Consider the following 19,474-nt stretch of genomic DNA (forward strand, 5'->3'; position numbering starts at 1 on the left):
TATTTGCCTTCACTCTCCCTCCAGCCTTATACCTGTTTGGTTAGATGACAAGGTGATCCCTTGATCAATACTGATGTGGTATCAGCAGTCTGAACAATAGAACTGTGCTGGTAAACCTTTACTGGTTTCAAGTGACAAGAATCTCATTCTCAGAGGTCACAGATCTCACAATCTCTGACTGCACTCTGTGCATTAGGACAGGCACATTCCAGTCGCTGATTACTATTTGTATTTGCAAAATGAGATGCAGACTTCGAGACGAGCACGGATAATTGTAACAATCAAATGGAATATCAGTGATGAATTATATCAGTAAGCATGTGTACGATTAAATCTTTTCCTTGACTATTGGAAAGTTTTTAAAATGATAAAACTTTTATGTACATTTCTGTGTAAATATAGAGTTTTAAATTGTATTTAATATGTTTAATAAATACGTTTGGTACGTTACACCATTCGTAATTGCTTTTGTACCAACATTTAAAAAGTCTTTAATCATCATGCAAAAAAAAAAAAAAAAAAAAATACAGATGACAACTAAAAACATAAATATGAATATAAATATATATATATTTTAAACTGCCGTTGTAGTTCCCTGTTGTTGTCTATTTAACGTATACATATGAAATATTTACATTCACATTAAAAAAATTTTTTTATTAAAAACCTTTATTTAGTTGTAGGTTCAGTGTATCCGATTCAATAAAATTTAAACTGAAATTTACACATTTTATAAAGAAGTGAAAAAAAGTGTTATAATTATCCTTGCTCTCCCGCTGAGTTACAGATTTAGTTACTGTCGTCCTCTCATATCGTAAGTTGAACCACTTTCCTCCGTCTTTCTATTACTGACCTCTGCCTCACACACCTAATCTTCAATCTTCTTTTGTTCCTCATAACCGGCTCATCTGATCCTAATGACTGTTAATACCAAATGATCTGAATCTGCGAGGTACTGTGGGGGTCACTTCAATATTTCATACACCGTGTCGTCATTAATCACAAGAGCTTTAAATAGAAAAACTTCTCTTGATTACTGTAATTTTTAAATCGGTAGTAAAAGTTTTATTAAATATAGCACAGGGCAGGGCAGAAGGTGCCAAGTTTACTACAGAACTGTCAAATGAGATGAGAATGGCGTGCAGCGTCCATCATAGGTGCACTTTTCCATCAGGGTAGTGGGTGGTTTGCTTCCTTTTATGGGAGCGGCCTGGGCCCTTAACCAGAGTGTTCTAATGAATACTAACCCCTTTTAAAAGGAGCTTCCCTGCAGTTTCCATTGGGTGGAAATTTTATAAACTTTCTTTCAGTTCTGAAGCAGCTTAGAGAGACTATTGTCCCCCTGTTGAACAAGACCTGGACACTTAAAACTGTTTAAACAATGCCAATGATGATTAATGACAGGCTTGTCAAACAAACAGTGCTGACTAAGGCTGGCGCTCACAGTGCCTGAATAAAATTGAAAAAAAAAAAAAAAAAAACACACTCCATCGTTCAAAGCCTCTGATAAGAGGTTAAATACATACTAGTATGAAGAGCTCTGAGCCGTATAGACCGGTGCCCGGTTTTTGAACTACATTCGGTTTCTGCCTCAGATTGAGTGTATTTTGTGCTTACACTCACTAATTGGAATGAAATGAAACACATGTGATGAAATTCGACAGTATTTATTTTTTGCAAACAACTCGTCCTGGAGCTTTTCAAAAGGGCAACGAGGAAAACTGTTTGTTAGTTGCACAGATAAACATTTGCGATGACGTCTGCCGGAGAATGCCTTTCCTCTGTGTAACAGTAGGGATGCAGGAGGGGACCCGGGGCCTCTGTAGAGATCCAAAGAGCCCTGCTGACCCTGCCTGGTGCACCTCTGCAGAACGCAGTGGTACAGAGCACCATGCGTGCCTTTCATTCAGCCAAAGAAAAGGCCACTTTTTTCTCCTCCTCTCCTCTCTAAGTGTAAGACCCCAGCTGTCCTCAGTCAAGCAGAATTCCAACTTTCCCTCCAAAAAATTCTCTCATTGTCCATCCTGGAGGTGGCCGAACCCTCCTCTCCATAGTGCTTAACCACTGGACCGGGCGCAAACAACAGAGTAATCATATTACAGTGTCCCTGGGAAAAAAGGGACAGCTATCCACAGGGAATCTCCTGTGGCTAATCCCTGCGAGGCCGCTGCTTTTCTTCTCCAGCGCCAAGTCCACCTTTCACAGCGGTTTCGGAGGCACACAGGCCTTTAACCGCTCAAGGATATCGGCTTCACGTCTCTCCTCCTGCATTCCCCTCGAATCACAGCGAGAAACCGCCTCTTCGTTTCTCGTTCGTGCAATTTTATTTTGGTACCTTCATTACCTCACCTTCTTTATTCTACGGATCCTCATTTTCTTTGCCCCTATGACTGCAGACATGATTGCCGTTATTGTAAATAATTAATAAGCTGTAATATATCACCTCTAATTAAACATATTAGTCAGCGGAGTCTTGCAGATTTACTACCCTGAGTCCATGTCCAGTGATATTCAAATGAACCTCATTCCCATCAATAATGCAAATAGATGCACTATAAACATTTCTCACTGTACAGTAAATGCTGCAGCCCACGGGAGCATTTGAACATAATTTAGAATTAACATCATTAGCATTCACTTTTATTCACACCGTAGGTCTGCAAAGAAAATCATTATCTGCTACATTTAAAAAAAAAAACATAAATCTTATTATGCAACGGTTAATTTCAGTCCTCGAATTTTATTGGCTGAGATGCATTTCCAAAAGCACCGATGTCATCCAACAGCACTGTGAATTTCTACTGTGTGTATCACAGTTTTTTTTCTTTCCGGACAGACTGCCAGTCTCTGTATTGGTGGTGGGGATTTTTCAGTGTCTCTTTCAGTGACTGTGCTTATACTGTAAGTATAATATTCGTTCAAAAGCATCGATTCATTCAGGAATGAAACGGGTGACTGTATTTATAAACAGTGTTGGGGAAATATACTTTTTAAAAGTAATGCATTACAATAATGCGTTGCCCTCTAAAAGGTAACTAATTATGATATTTAGTTACTTTTTATGGAAAGTTCTTCTTTTACAATTGTAAAAGCCTTTTTACACCAGTAGTGAAATGAATATACAGACTTAGAAACTAAATTTGTAAGTGGAAATCAAACCAAAATTTGTACAGTGATGCAGGACAAGTTCGACACTATTCAGCACAAACACAATTGTTTGAAGAAATTGATCCTCAGGACAAGATATTGTGGCTTATGGGACACATATTCAGTTCACAAACAGGAATACTGAATCTGTTTTTGCAGGTGAGATATGATAGTTTATATTTAGTCTAGAACTGTAAATTGATCCTCAAAGTCCTCTGTCAATCTCTCTCAACATCGGGACATTGTCAGTCAGTATATATATATATATATATATATATATATATATATATATATATATATATATATATATATATATATATATATATATATGGGAAACAAAATTACTGACATTGCATAAAGTAATTCATATTTGCTTCTAAATTAAAATGTAATTTGGTACTGTCTTAAAGTAATCTGATTACATAACTCATATTATGTAATCAGATTAATGCCATCGCTACTCGCTGCATCTGCACTTTAAATCGATAACATCCATATTTGATCATTTGCACATAATCCCCCGTCTACCTCTACAGAGCTACTTTTTAACCTGTTTACATTGTACATACATATATTTTATTGTCATAGATTATTGTTATTTGATGTATATTTTTGCTGCAAGTATTTATTTCTTTCTCTTTTTGTCTTTGGAATGTACCAGACTAACATTTCACTACAAGTTGTACTTGTACAAAATGTATGTGACAAATAAAACCTTGAATCTTGAATCTCGCCGCCTTGTAATGCTTAACCCCCAAGACTGCTTATAAGTGAATCACCTGAATTAGTCACTCAACAATATTGTTAAAAATCAATGATTTATTTAAGGATGAAACAAGTGACTGGCCTTAAGCTGTAAGTGATTTCCAATATTGATGATAATTAAATTCAAAGTTCAAAACACTGAATGCAAGAACTGTATTGAACCGAACAGTGTAAACAAACAAAACTGGACTGGTACAATACTGAAATTGTTGGAGATGTAGAGTACAACAGACAAGCATCATAATAGAGAAGGAGGAACGAATTAATCAATAAAAAAAGACAACTAGATTTTGGCAACTTCCTCTAGTAAATTACAGAAATTCAAGGCATCCTTATTTTATAACTATATCACCAGTAAATATAGATCACATTTTCAAGAGACAACACAGACCAAGTATTTAGCGCTGTTATATAATGCAAGTTACTGAATATTAACTTCTTATTTACAGAAATGTTGTATTGAATCGCTGTAACGATCATGCTGTTTGTTTTAATCATGCAGCACGACTACATGCAGCCATATTTGGGAAGAATGGATGTCTCTTGCTCCGTGATATTGGTTAGTTGTGGTAAACAGTTAGTACTATCCCTAACAAGTTATTTAACGTGTACTTCCCTAGAACTTAAAAATTAAACTTTATTTAAAAACACCATTTCCCCCTTTTTAATTTTTTTTTAAAGTTACACCTGGAGAGTGATAAAAGGTGTCAACAAATCCAACTGGGCTTGTGTAAAGAGAACAGAGGCTAATTTAAAAGAAAACTCCTGCTTGCTATTTTTTTCCTGGGTACCAGCTGGTCTTCTAACAGATGTTGAACACACCATTTAACGGAGAAGCTATATATCAAAGTATACTGGACTGTCTCTCGTTTCCTTTTGAGTTATGACTTCTGCAGCGCTGTCAATGAATTGCATGCTGTAATGATTGACCACCTATACGCTACGTTGATTTATAACGGCGAATTTGTCACACCGGACTTTAAAACTCTGTATTACAAGACTCTTTTGCACATATTTCCAACCTAAGATCGCATTTACAGTGCTTACAGGAGCAATTGTTGGGGTTAAAAGGTGATGGGCCTTTTCTCGGTTTCCTCTGTGAGCAGCTAGGACTTTGAGGCCCATTGACGTGGACGAGCTGGAATGAAAAATAGAAGCAAATAATTCCGAGAGCTAAGACAGGAGAGTGATTTAAGACACGGAGGAGGATACGAAGCAGAATGTTCTCAACTGGAATGCACATTGGCTTTCACAGCATGGGCCTGGGCAGGCAGTCAAAACCAAACAGAAAACTCCAAAGCAACTAGCGGAATACGTCCAACGCACAGGTCGAGCTGAAATATGTCATTTAAAAAATGTTATTCAATCCTGTCTAATCCGTTTAAACAAGTCTGGGTCGCTCCGATTTCTACCGTGTTATGTAAATGAGCGGTAACCGTCCAAATGTTGATTTGATCAACCGTCAGATTTATCCTTTCCAGGCATAAACAACAAGTGTTTACAGTATAATTCCAGTAACAGGAAGCATCTTGCTCAGATCGAGGCTCTGTGTGAGATCCACCCAGGACCGGACCAGCTGTATGGCCCCAGCTAACACCATTGTTAAGTGCCGGGGGTTGGGAGGACTATGGGGGCCTCTAATCTGCTGGTATGTGTTGGCTGTTATTGAAGAAGAAAGAGAGAGTGAGATAAAAGTGATGCCAATGTTTTCCCGAATGGCCTCGGTCCAGAAGAAAGCCACATTAAACCATATGGCAGCGGCTTCAACCAAAATCGACGTTCGAAAGCCACTTTTTTTCATTGCATCAACATCTTGAGAAGTTTAGAGCGAGTGCATCTAAACAGGAAATATTAAAATCAGCCTTTTGATAGACCAGAGGCCATGTGTTTGGCAATTGCCAAACCGTTTGAGGGACTAGCATTACATAATCTTGTCTGCCCACTGCCAGAGAGGGACGGGTCGGGACGGGTCTGGACGGCCCACGACCGCGGCTCGTCTTCTGCTTAATCTGATGGGACAACAGCATTCTTCTGTGAGAACAAGAAGGACTTGTATGGGCCAGGTAGAAGAAGAAAGCAAGCAGAACATTGTGAGATTTAGGGGTTTACTTCCCAGGAAAGCTGTGGGGAAATAACTAAAAGTAAAAACAGAAATGAACTATAGTAACAAACATAAATAAGAATTACGAGCTGATATAGTTTTAGTTAACTATAATATCCCTGACACCGGTAACTGATTAAACTAATGATAAATCATTATTATTAAAATAAAATAAGCATGCATACTGTGATATTCAACAGAATATAGACTACAGTAACTAAATTAATTTAAGACACTAGAGGGCAGCTGCCTCCAACAATAAAATAATTTTTGATTTAGCAAAGGCAGTAGTAATGTGGAAAGCTGATGCAAATGTTTATACATGTTTATGCAGGACGGAAAAAAGCAACAAGCTGATATATTGATTTATGAGCGGCTCAGGGGTTTCAGCTGGCATGCGTGAAAACACATTCATTGTACAGTTTTCTTTTTCAATCATTTGTAAATCATTTAGAATTTGTCACATCAATTTGCAAATCAACGTTAGGCCGTCACATGCGAAATATACATGACACTAGATGTTTAATGATCGCGAATATCGATAGAAATCGTTTCTGTTAATGGTTTAAGCAAAGGTTTAGTAATTTGGTGACCCGCTGGTGACCCAGGACTAGAAGATCTGCTGTAACGTAAGCCTGTCTCGCACTGCTACTTTAAACAATGCAAAGCAAGTTCTTCCAGAATGGGGCGCGCAACTAACGCAATGTGCTTTGATTTACAAAGGTGTGAAATACGTACGAAATTATAGAGAATCTGTACACTCTTAAAACAGATACGAACAGCTATCAGATAAGAGCCCTGAAGCCGCGCACTTCCAAATACCCAGATATTCAATAGCTATTATTGCAATGGTGATTTACTTAGTGACAACCTATGCAGGTTTCAGACACACAGATCAGTACCTGATCGATGGGGTCTCTGCTCCCCGTGGAGTCTGTTTCCATAATACAGCATTCAGTGGAAGCTGCCAGGATCATTTACAGAAGTTAAGGATAATTAACCTGGCTTTGAAATCAAACTCCGATTTTTTAATCTAATTATTAATCAGTGCGACAACTTTCCATTTTGTTTTACTTTAGTCTATATATATATATATATATATATATATATATATATATATATATATATATATATATATATATATATATATATATATATAAAGCATTGGGCATTTATGAACAAATTCTCACAATAGATCATTTTTTCCAGGAACGTTTGAAAACTTTATTAATAGTTATTAATCAGATTAAAATACATTTTTACCACCACTGTTGTAGAACTGCCAACTGTAATCATTATAAAAGTATAGGGGTATTCTTAAGGCATTATAATGAATGCCTAATGCATTATAAATAACTTTTATAATATATTGCATCTCATCAATATTCATAAGAACATTTTAATGTGTTATAATAATTTACTTATTTGTGGTTATAGCTTTTAGGAGTATAATTTATAATAATCAACGAATATGATTGCAATGGATTAAATAGTATATATATATTCATATATTTCATAATTTCATGCATTATAAGTCTTATAGCTTGCCATTTTACTTATAAAATAATAATAACAATACTTTTGTCTCAAACAGCCTTAAGATCAGGTATCAGATCAGATTCATGAGTATTATGACCCATTTCCATTGAACATTGTTTTTAATAATATCAGTTTTATGGTACCCTTTAGACAGCTATTGAAGTAACTCTATAACTACATATCATTTTTCAGTTGAAAGTATTAGCTAGCTCACATCAATCTCAATGTTAAGCTATCAGGAAACACTGAAATAACTCTCAGCACCTGATCACTAACAAGAAGCTGTAGGGTACTGTGCAGATCTTAAACAATGTCAAGATATGATAGAGTCCATTATAAATGAAGTAGATTTAATATGATGTTCATTGTGTGTTATACATAATCAAAGGTTATAATCACAAATATGTAATTATTATAATGCATTTTACATTTTTTTCATAATTATTCAGTCAAGCTTTTTTTACAATGCATTATCCAGTCATTATAATGCCTTAAGGATACCCTTATAATGTATTCTAAATACAGGCTTCATAGAAAGTGTTACCAAGGTTTTATAATGACACCTTTTATATAGGTTACTATGATTCAGATCACTTAAAAGTAAGGAGCCAAAATATGGCACCATATTTTGAGCAGGACTCTCACTTGAAGTGTTGATCGTACCTACAATATCCAGTATTTCCAACATCTTCTCCAGCTCTTTTATCCGTGATGACCAGGCCTTCAGGAACTCAGAAGCTCGTGAGTCACAGAGGAGCTCGATTTGTGAGCACATATGCTAAATCAAATACCTTAGGAGCGAAAAAACAAGTTGTAAAAATTAATGGCATATAAAAGCTGATTTCTTTGATAAAATGAGCACAGCATGAGAAATGCAAAACGTTTGCGACAAACTCTCGGACTCATTTCAAACTTTCTCTGTTACATAAACAGGACTCTAATCAAAGCAATTTTAAATTGGAAGCACCTGAATAAGATTGCTGGATTATGGATATAGGAAACTGCTGTTGCGTCCATTTTGCTGTCACATTTTCTCTGTCTACGAGATTGAAAAAGATCTGTCTTTCCAATATGGTAACAATCAAACTATGGCAAAAAGAAAAATATGTATGAAAACACCGCTGTATGTTTTTAATTAGCCCGCGCTAGCCTGTTGCGAGTCGACCGCTGTCGCATCATTTAGGGCGGTGCTTTACTGCCACCCAGTGGACAACAATGTGTAAGTGCAGCTGCTTCATGCAGGATCTGACACAATTCAGCACTGAAGCATAAAAAGCCTACCACATTAAATTAAAGTTTTATGTAGTCGCCTGATTATCAGAGAAAACTATAAATACACCTGTGGTCCTACCTAAGATGATCATAACAGCCATTTTCCAAGGATGCGTCCTCGCCCAAACAAAGACATAACCTACATAACCAATGTAGAAATCCTAGCTCTTATGGTCACCCTGGTTCTACCACCGTCATGACTGAGGAAAACGGCGCATTTAATTGGGCTTCCCGAATGCACACTGTAAATCGTGAGCTGTTTTGGCAGCAGCTGTTTATTTATAAGTGCATTAGAGTTATCAAGTCATGAAATCAATCCGTGAACGGAGCAAGTGTGTAATATAGATCGCTGTCTTGCGCGCCACCTGGTGGTGATGTTGCGCGTCTGCAGCACTGGTGTTTTCACATTGGACGCAAAAAGTAAAATAATCGAAATATTCACAGCTTATTTTATAGCTCTTATCATATACCTGAATACTGAAAGTGTATTTTATAAGTTGACAGTTCACTAAACGCGTTGTACTTTGTGACAAGTTGGCCCAGTAAAATTGGGATAGTTTTTTTTTTTTTTTGGAGACAAACCATGACAACCGAGTATATTAATCCAAAAGTTTTTCCCAGTGTCGCCCTCAAACGGAGGGCATCTGTTGAAGTGCTCCAGCTATTAAAATTGTATTGATTTATCGAAAACTTTACAATAAGGTGTCGTTTGTTAATGATAGTTAATAAGAATGCAGTCGTTCATTGTTAGCTCACAGTGCATTAACTGTTACCAAACAAAAGCATTTTAATAATGCATTAGTAAATGCTGAAATGAACATTAACTAAGATGAATAAATGCAGTAGTATTGCCCGTTCTTAGTTTATGTTAACTAATGTAGTCAAGTAATATTAATGAATGAACCTTGTAAATAAAGCTAAAATTAAATATTATTTGATAAAAGTTTTAACCAGAAGTACTGAATTACTAGAAAGCAAAACCCCAAAGAGGACAACTAGAATTAAAAACTGAAAATCTAAAAATAAAAGCTATTTCACAACATAAATAAATACTTATAAATACTATTTATATACTAATCATAAATACTAAGGTGTCTCTTCTGCATGCCATTATGATTATAATCACGCTCATGTGAAAGCTGCGGACAGTGTTTCGTTATACCTTGGAGTTTCAATAGATGTGCACGTGAAAAGAGACAGCGGAGACAGAAAATATTTTTCTCATTTTATTGAACACAAGAATTTTTTGACAGGATGAAGTCAGATTTTGTTGTCGGTTAGTATTTACAGCAGTGGCAGTGGTGGTGGGGGGGTGGAAGTGACATTTGATCTGTAAAAATCTGTATACAGCTGTGAGAAGGGCCTCTCAGTATGGCATGAAGTGACAGATGTCTTATAAAGTTCCCGAGATGAGAATGAAATGATGAGAGAAACCATTAAACCCCGAAACAGGTTTAAAGCGCTCATATGACAAGCCTTATACGCTTTGGAAACGATCGTTTGAACAGACTTTTGTCTTTAAAGTGGCGTGATGGCACGGTTGCGGCGGTAAACTGTGTACAAACAAATTGGTCCCACATTAAATGGCAGTACGAATCAAAGCTTGTTTTTCAGAGAGATCACAAGAGCTTGTATGCCTCCCGGTGCACTTTCTGCAAGCCTCTCAGATGCTTATTAGACCAGAATCCAGCTGGAAACGCTTTAAAAATAACTTTCATTATTAATATTACCGCGTTACAAATGCTTAACAGAACACAAACGTACATTCAAGTAGCATAATGTTTGAAGCCTTAATAATGAAAGTTATCTCCATGAAAAGCGCTTCATGGTCGTCTTGCAAAAGCAAAAGTGAGAACAGCGAATGTGTGAGTGACAAAAGTTCACTGACATTCAAATAAACGTACAAGCCTTTGACATTTTCAGTTTTTAGCAATTCAATCGGTAACCTTAACACCAATGACATCTAGTTTAGAATACATCGCATGCTTATTTCAGGTTTAAAAATAGATGTCACTGACAAGGCATTTTACCAAACGGGATGAACGAGAGATTTTGTAATTAAACGGCGGGTGAGCGCGCAACCCACGGGCACCTATGAGACGAAATGCATCGAGACAGTTTTCTATGTGAATATATTTATATTTATATATGCATATATATATATATATATATATATATATATATATATATATATATATATATATATATATATATACGTTTTATTTTGCATCAGTTAAATAGAGGCATGTTGTCGAGATTTTGAGAACTCAAGTTTTAAGAAAACCACGATCCATTTACACCCTCAGACCCAAAAGACCAAGTGACGACACGTTGGATCAAGAAACAAAACTTCTTTTCACAGTTTACAGATGTGAACCACCTGACAGCGTCGGGGTATGTTGTCACAGAGACAGCAGCGTCGCTGCGGCCCGTCCAGACCGCAGGCCTGCGTACGAGAGGATGGTTGTATTAAAGGCACCAACTCCTTTTGTGTCCGTATTTCACTTCTGCTGCCATCGTTTTTTGTATTTTTCGTTTCGTTTTTTTTTAACATCTTTTTTTTTTTTTTTTTTGCTGAACATCGTTTAAACTAACAGCTACGGCTTTCACAACCTATGGAGACTTTTTTTTTGTCATTATTCTAGTACAAAGAACACACTGTATTCACACTAGGATCACGCATTCACAGTGCACAAGCTTGCAGCCTAAAGAAGGAGAAACACTGTACAAAAAAAAAAAAGTCAGGCTGAATATTCTTTATGCTACGATCCACACCGGAGTACTATGGCTTAAATAAAAAGTAAAACAATAATTTGGCCATTCAAGACGTGAAAACCGACAAACATCTGCATTTGTATCAATGTCAAAGGGCCAGGGCTTCATTTTAATGCGACGTCTAACGATTATACGGGCAAAGGCCAATTGAGCCACAGGCAGACGTCGTATGGGACGTCCCACTAGCGCTACTTCTCTCAAGAAGCCGTCGAGCTTCAGGTTGTTTTGTTTAAAAGGTCTTTTTAATGGTGTTTTTAGGCGATGATCACTGCGGGAGACCTCTTTGACTCTTCTGTTAAAGGACTGAAGTTAAGAAGAAACTCTTAAGGTTCGAGGGAAATGGGATATGTTGTAATATAAAAGAAGATATAAAATGGGAAATGTTTTTTCTGTGTATAGTATAACCCTAACCGCTAGTTCAGACCTCTACCCTGCGTGATCGGTTGTGTCGGGTTTGCAAGGGAAGCAAATGGCGTGTTAATAAGGGGATAACATCGTATAATGCTGTAAACGCTTAGGGCTGGGATAAAACAAACCGAAAAAAATTAGACATAGAAAAATAATTCTGCAAAGCAAGCATGCTAAAAATCTATCGCTAGCTCTCAAAAATAATGTGAAAAATAAAATAAAAAGGCAGTTGCTTTTGTACATTATTTAAACACAAAACGTCAAACACGTTCCCCCAAAATTAATATGTGGCAGACAATAATAATAATAATAATGGCAATACTGCATGTGATAAAACGGGACATAATCGAAACGGCACTGTGGGCTGAATGTTTGAAGGCAAAATCTACTGTATTTCTCATACTGATCTTCCTCGAAAGACATTAAGTGTATTTGAAAGACACTGATCTTACTCGCAGAGGTCAAGGAGACTGCGCTAGAGGTAAAGAATCTTTCCTTCTTGCGTTGATGAAAGAAACGAAACATTTCAATAGTAAAAAGTAGAAAATAAAAGGCATGTGCGCGAGCTCTTTAGGCGCTCTATGCATCTACAGAGGTGTTTTGTTCTGCGAACTCAAAGACACTGAAGAAAGAAACCCTTGTGTTTGAGACGTGACGGTGGTGGTGTGGTGCTGTCTGTCTGCGACTGTCGTGCGCTCGCTGATTCTGGATCACGCTTTGCTCTCGTTGCCGTTCGTCTGGGGGGCTTCATTAGGGACTGTCTTCACCTCCGCCGGGGTTTTGTTTACCTCCGTCTCCGGTGCTTTACTTTTGTCATCTACAATGATTTTACCACTGGGGGAAAGAGAGAAGAGAAGTTTATCAGCAGCGTCTTTCTGTTTCTGTTTGGCTGCTTTTGCTCTTTGTATTATTTCGGATCACCCAAAAATGTTCTGTTATGATTTATTCATCCTCATGTTCTGTCAAACCTGTGTGAGTTTCTCGCTTTCTTTCTTTCTTTTTTCAGTGGAACACAAAATATGGATTTTGATGAAACCAAAGAACATGCTAGTCGTTCTTTTTAATATAATGGAAGTAAATGAAGACAGGTGGTCGATGCTTAACAGATGAAGATGAAGATAGAAGCACCACGTAATGATCATAAAAGTGGTTCACGTGAGTCACTGTCAAAGTCTACATATGTGACAAAAATCTTGACTTTATTAAGGATTTGCGAGTACATCATTTTAGTTGTACTAAGAATTTATTCGATCAAAATACAGTAAGCAGTATATTTCGGAAATTATTTATTTAAAATGTATTTAAATTTAGCTGTTTTGTATGTATTTCAAAATGTATTTTAAAAAATATTTAAAGAAATATTTCAAGAGAAAATATTTTTTAACACAACTCTGCAGCTCAATTTCTCAAAACTGCTCAGATAGAACCTTATGATTCTAAGATGATGATATGTATATGTATATATATATATATATATATATATATATATATATATATATATATATATATATATATATATATATATATATATATATACATACACTAACATATGGCAAAGAGCGGTCTGTTCATTATTAAAATGTCTTCTGTCATGCTTCCTCAAACGAAATAACACACAGGTTTGAAATGACATGAGGAAGAAAATATGACAGCACTTATTTTGGGTTGACTGTTCCTTTCATTTCTAAAGGAACACACTTCACTGTAGCCAATCAGTTTCTCAGCTAACAGGATCTGTTTGGTTATCTTATGGTTACATCGAAGATTATTCATGAGCATGAGCATGTATGAGGACAGAGGAACAGTATGATTCATATAAAGCTTGCTGTGAGTAAATCCATGGCACTGGTGCAGAGAGGCTTTCTGCTGCAGACACAATCCTCATAAAACTACATAAATGTTAACCTCTCCCTCTGCGCTTATTGGCTGTGTAATAGTTTGTTGATGCACAGAGCGCTTGTCTCTTGGGGTCAGGCTGGAGCAAAAAGCATAATAATAAATAATAAATCATAAATAAATGAAAATCATCCGCCGCAAACTGCCTATTACTGAATATTTTACAGGGCACATAGACATTTGTTCTCAAGGGAGCTGACAGAGCACATAGTGGGCCTTGAAAAAAGGAAGTTTACTTAAATTATTTCGCAGCAGGCTGATTCTTTCAGAGCGCTGATAATTCCTGTAATGGAATTGACTGTACTGGTGTGCCAAATCATTCATAAATGCATAATGAACCACGAAAATTAAAGATGAGCTTTGCTGGCAGGGATTCGTGAGGGACGGTCCCCGTCGCATTTCCAACATATTCCCTTCAGTCGTATTTTTAGCACACCTGCCTTGCCGCCAGGCTGATATCAGCTGTGAATGACTGTTCATTATATTCGTCAAACATGCCCAGACAGCTTCGGCTTCTACGGCGTGACGCAGGACCACCGGTGGCGGAGCTGAGCGCTCTTGCACACGGCAGAGTCACAGAGGGGCTTTGTTGGGAAGAGAATGGGCGTAGTGGAGTGAGGGCGTCTCGTGTTACAATCTACACAATCTCAGTGGTACGACACGAGAGCAAGCTGCTTTCTCCGTGTCCGAGGTCTGAGCTGTTTGTCCCCCCGCCGAATGTCATTACGCTCATCACAATAAAGCTATCTGATCACATTCTGGGCTCTTATGAAGAGCAGCCGAGTGTGCAGAGTACCGCTGAACGATAGCCACAGGCACAAACAATGGCGGAGCTACTATATGCTACTATTTCATTTTGCATCTGGAGTAGCGCATTGCGCTTCATCTTGTCTACTTTCAGCCTCTCGTGCACGCACACCGCGCGTTCAGGAGCGCATTCTAATTAGCATGAAATAAACATTGAATGAGCATCCGATTAGTGCAGTCCAATGATCGATCGCAATTAATTGCATCCAAAATAAATAGATTAGATAGAATAATAATAAATAGAAAAGATTTGTTTATGCGTGTGTACTGTGGATATTTATTATGTATATATAAATGCACACACGCACACACAGTATATATTTGTAAAATATTTCTACATTTACATATTCATATAATTTATGTTGCATATACATATATTTAATATATAAACCCAACACTTTCTCAAATATATACATATTTATGTATGCATACTTCAAAATACACAGTAAAAGATGTATTATGTAAACGAAAGCGCTTAATAACGATTAATCTTTGACAGCACCACATCTGATCCATGTTGAGAGATACACTACAAATTATTGAATGTATAGTGTCTCATGCAGTCATATAATTAATGGAAAACAGCAGCTAGATTTTAGTCACATGTGTCCATAAACTGGTGAGAAAAATCTACACTAGAGAGGAAATAAATTGATTAGCGATATATTTACTCATAATTGCTTTTTATTATAATTAATGAATGTATAGATATAACATTAGAAAAAAATACAAATTAATAATACAAATCAATTGTTGTTTTTCTCTGTATAATTTAGTGAACAAAAAACATAATCGCAAGCTTGTTAATTATTTCTGAATAATTTTAACTCCAGGCTGAACTCAAAAGATGACAGCCCTGTTTGAAGCAATTTGAAGTTTTGGGTTTCCAGAGCAATATTTACAAAATTCACTGCAGCCTAAAAGTAAACATTAATTTTGGTTAATGAGATGATAAAAGTAAGAAAAATAAGACTAACCAATAGTTTTATTTTAATAGACTGACATTTGAAGTTACAGTATGTTTAACTAATGTGGGGTAATGTGAAATAATCAGCAGTGACGGGATTTAATCCTGCTTTTTATGCCAGTTTGGCATAAAAAAGCCTTGGCCACCCCCTGTATAAAACTCTAACTCCGCCACTGGACACAAAGCATCATTATTCCTTCTGAGAAAGCTGAGGCTCCAGCAAGAAAACCTTCCATCGTTTGTCAGTTTGCATCCTTGGCGAGACGTCTTTAAAAGTGCCAAATCTCATTCTTGAAGGAGAAAAACTCTGACTTTAGGTGTCTTGAGAGTCTGAAGTTGGCAGAGTGAGTTCCATTGATATTCTGCTGGTTCTTTGAAGACCAGGGAAGTCACTCAGGTAGTCGAAAATCTACAGACGGAGCCAATAAACCCAGGTGGCAACCAATGAGGGCAACCTCCGAGTCATCCAGCTCAAATTAGACAACTGAGCTGAACTGAGAGAGGGAACGAGCTTGACTTGCGCTGACTGGGCTGTACATAGAAAGCGCAAACTACAGAGCACAAATGGAAGCGAGGAAAACAAAGTCTCTGGTAAATATTTAACAAACGCCATGCTCCCGCTAATTCCCTGCTGGAAGTCTTGGCTCACTGTTTAACAGCCGATTTTCTCTGTACTTCGCAACAGAGCGAGAGAGAGTGCGCTACTGAGGAGCCTGATTCACGCGAGTCTGTTTCTGGCTCCATTAGGCAGCAGCCACAAAGCTAGCAGGACTGAATCTGTCAGATGTGAAATGTTCATTTAATTTCGTAATATGCACCCTTGAATGAATGAAACTGAGGCGCTGCTCCGGTGCTCTCAGCATGGCTCCAGCGACTAAGGAACGCCTTTATTTAATTTATGTATATTTTGCACATTCTAGTTGAAATCTTCACTAGTTTCAGTTAATTTTCACAACAGCATTTGCGCAGCGCTTGTGAACAATAACATTCGCTGTAAAAAAAAAATTGTGTCTGGCACATTTAGGATTCAGAGCCATGGACCAAATCCACTCAAATCTTGTGTCAGATGGAGAACAATTCCTGGCTGGTTTTGCTAAAGTTTGCAAAGTTTATGGCTGAGGATTTTTGGAATGTATTCAAGAGATTTGTTTGAGGCCATTTGGATCAACTAAACACCATCTAATTTAATTTGTGTTGTCTTCATGATGTTTCGCAGAGACATTATTTTCAGTAACAAAGCAGTAAAGTTACAAAGTCCTGTACACAAAGCCTGCATTTATTTGATAGAAACATTAATGTTGTGAAATATTATTACAATTTAATATAAATGTTTTCTATTTAAATCTATTTAGATCTATTTTAAATGATCCTTTAGAAATACTAATTTTAATTTATGTTGTGCGTGTGCAGTACATATTTCTGTCCTCTCTATCACTGGTTGAGCCAAGTTATGTGCAGAATTGTTTTTACTTTGTACACCTTTTTACATCTGTAGCATATATTTAATGACTAATGAATATTTATTTTCTTAGTGCCATTTTTTCCATGTTTTTTGTTCCATTGGCTGGCCATTTGAAGTCGGCCATTTCACCCACAGGGGCACAAATGACACTGCACCTCATCCGCTGTGTTAATGTAATTACAACGATCATGCATTAGCCTTCTCTAAGACGCTCTTTTTTTCAACAGCACCATTAAGGCTGCTAATTTATTTCTCACTGTCCTTTTCAGCTTTGAAAGCCATCATTTAAAATCATCAGCTGTGGAATTGTGCCATTTGTGACAACCAATCATTGTGAGGCTCTGCCAGCGATAATGGAGGAATCAATTAGCTCGCTCAGAAAAACAAAACCGAAAGAACAATTTTACACATTTATAATGCCTTTATGCTTTGAAGCGCCGCCATTGAACTGGTTTTAACAGAGGTGCAAATAAACCCGCACAAGCTGTCTCAGCGCACCAAGTCATCTCTCATTTGAATACCAAAGGGAATACACGCTAAGATTAAAGATGCAGGAGGAACCTGATGAAATTCTGATTTTACAATAAGAAATGAGAAGAAACTGAAAAAGAAGGGGGTGTGAAGAAACCAGACAGTGAGAAAGTGGAGATGGTTAAGGACACAAACACAACTAAACATCTAGAGGTGGCCATACTCGTCCTGGATGGGTGCGCTGGAGGAGTCGCTGGAGGGCTTGGCCAGCGCATCCTTGGCAAGGTCACTATCTGTGGTCTGGTGGGCTCCTCCCTGTACCTGAGAGTCCTTACTTTGGGGGGCTTTGGCCGACTCAGCCGGGCTCTGGCCATCGGCTTTAGCCAGATCTGCAGGGGTCGAATCAGACGGCTGAGGGGCATCTAAGGACTTTGAGGACTGGTTGGAGGGCGTTTCGCTCAGGTCCACCAGAGGGGCCACGGCTGCAGGAGCAGCTTGTGTGGAGGTGGGAGAGGTGACGCTAGGTTTGGGGGTGCTGGATTGGGGGGTAACTTTAGGGGCCGTTTTAGGGTCGGCCGCAGGGGCGGTGCTTGAGGTAAGGGTGGTGCTATCGCTAGCAGGACTGTCAGTGCCGGGGTCTGAGTTAGTGGTTACAGAGGGAAGCAAGTCCACTACTGTTGCTGTGGTATCAGCAGCGTGCCTGTGAGGACACGGGAAGCGGAGAGAGAGAGAGAGAGAGAGAGAGAGAGAGAGAGAGAGAGAGAGAGAGAGAGAGAGAGAGAGAGGGAGAGACGGGGGAAGGAGATCCACACAAAGAAAAAGGAGGGGGAGGAAGGGAAGGCCAAGGCAAAACATACACATACATCAGTAAGTCCAACATGCATTTCAAAATAAAACACCATGTTAGGTAATCACAAAAAAGTGAGGGGTGTATGATATCTACACTATTAAGCTACAACAGAGAGACTGTTAAACACAAGTAGATGTTAATAACTTGAAGAAAAGACCAGACTTTTGTGTTTTAGAGCATTTGTGTGTGTGTGTGTGTGTGTGTGTTTTTAGGGACTCACTCAGGGTCGGTCAGAGGGGTGGTCTCATTGGGTTCGGTGGTTCCTCCTCCTTCATGGTTTGGTGTGTGTTCCTCCTCAGTCCTTACCTCCACAATGGGCTCCTTAGATTCATCCTTACTGTAAAAAGTGACACGAAGATTAAGTAACGTCACAAGGGTATGGATTTGTGGCTTGCAAACATGTTGTGAATATTGTTGGCTAATATAGATCAGGATTTGTTCAAATTAGCAGCACTGATTAAACCGGGTTGGGGATTATAAACAAATTGGTATGTCTTGCACCATATGGCGTATTCTTCTGGCAATAGTGTGTTTATATAATAATTCATAGCTGTCATAGTTTTAAAGTAAGAAACGTAAGGGAAAATATACAGTGCAAAAGCATATGGTGCTAAAAGGGCTATTGTCAAGATTCATGTAAAATGTATCATTCAAGGTATGATAGCAGAAGATGTAAATGAAAGAATAAAGGTAACACTTTAGTAGTGAACAACTCTCACTATTAAGTAGTTGTTTATTAGCATGCCTGTTATTAACATACTGGCTGTTCATTACTTATAAAGCACCTATTCTGCATGATCATATGCTATAAAACTAACTAATAAAAAACTGTAATTTAGGCAAGACCCATGGCTAATGGATTCTTAATTGCGAGAATAAGACCATAAAATAAAGACCAAAACAAAAAAACCCAAACTGAAACAATATAATATATATTTTAAACATAATGGTAAATAATTAATGTCATATTTATTTAAATAAAAAAAAAGAAATATATATATATATATATATATA

General features: G+C 37.6%; 1 protein-coding gene across 1 annotated transcript in view; it reads right to left on the reverse strand.

Moving 5' to 3' along the window:
• Positions 1-10,037: 10,037 nt before the first annotated feature.
• Positions 10,038-19,474, reverse strand: part of LOC122326991 (neural cell adhesion molecule 1-B-like) — a 38,283-nt gene continuing 28,846 nt past the window's right edge. The window contains 3 exon segments of the mRNA XM_043222212.1: positions 10,038-12,841; positions 17,834-18,310; positions 18,681-18,797. Coding sequence (XP_043078147.1) covers positions 12,718-12,841; positions 17,834-18,310; positions 18,681-18,797 — 718 coding nt within the window. The 3' untranslated portion in view covers positions 10,038-12,717.

The sequence above is a fragment of the Puntigrus tetrazona genome, chromosome 21 (assembly GCF_018831695.1).
Source record: "Puntigrus tetrazona isolate hp1 chromosome 21, ASM1883169v1, whole genome shotgun sequence".
NCBI lineage: Eukaryota > Metazoa > Chordata > Actinopteri > Cypriniformes > Cyprinidae > Puntigrus > Puntigrus tetrazona.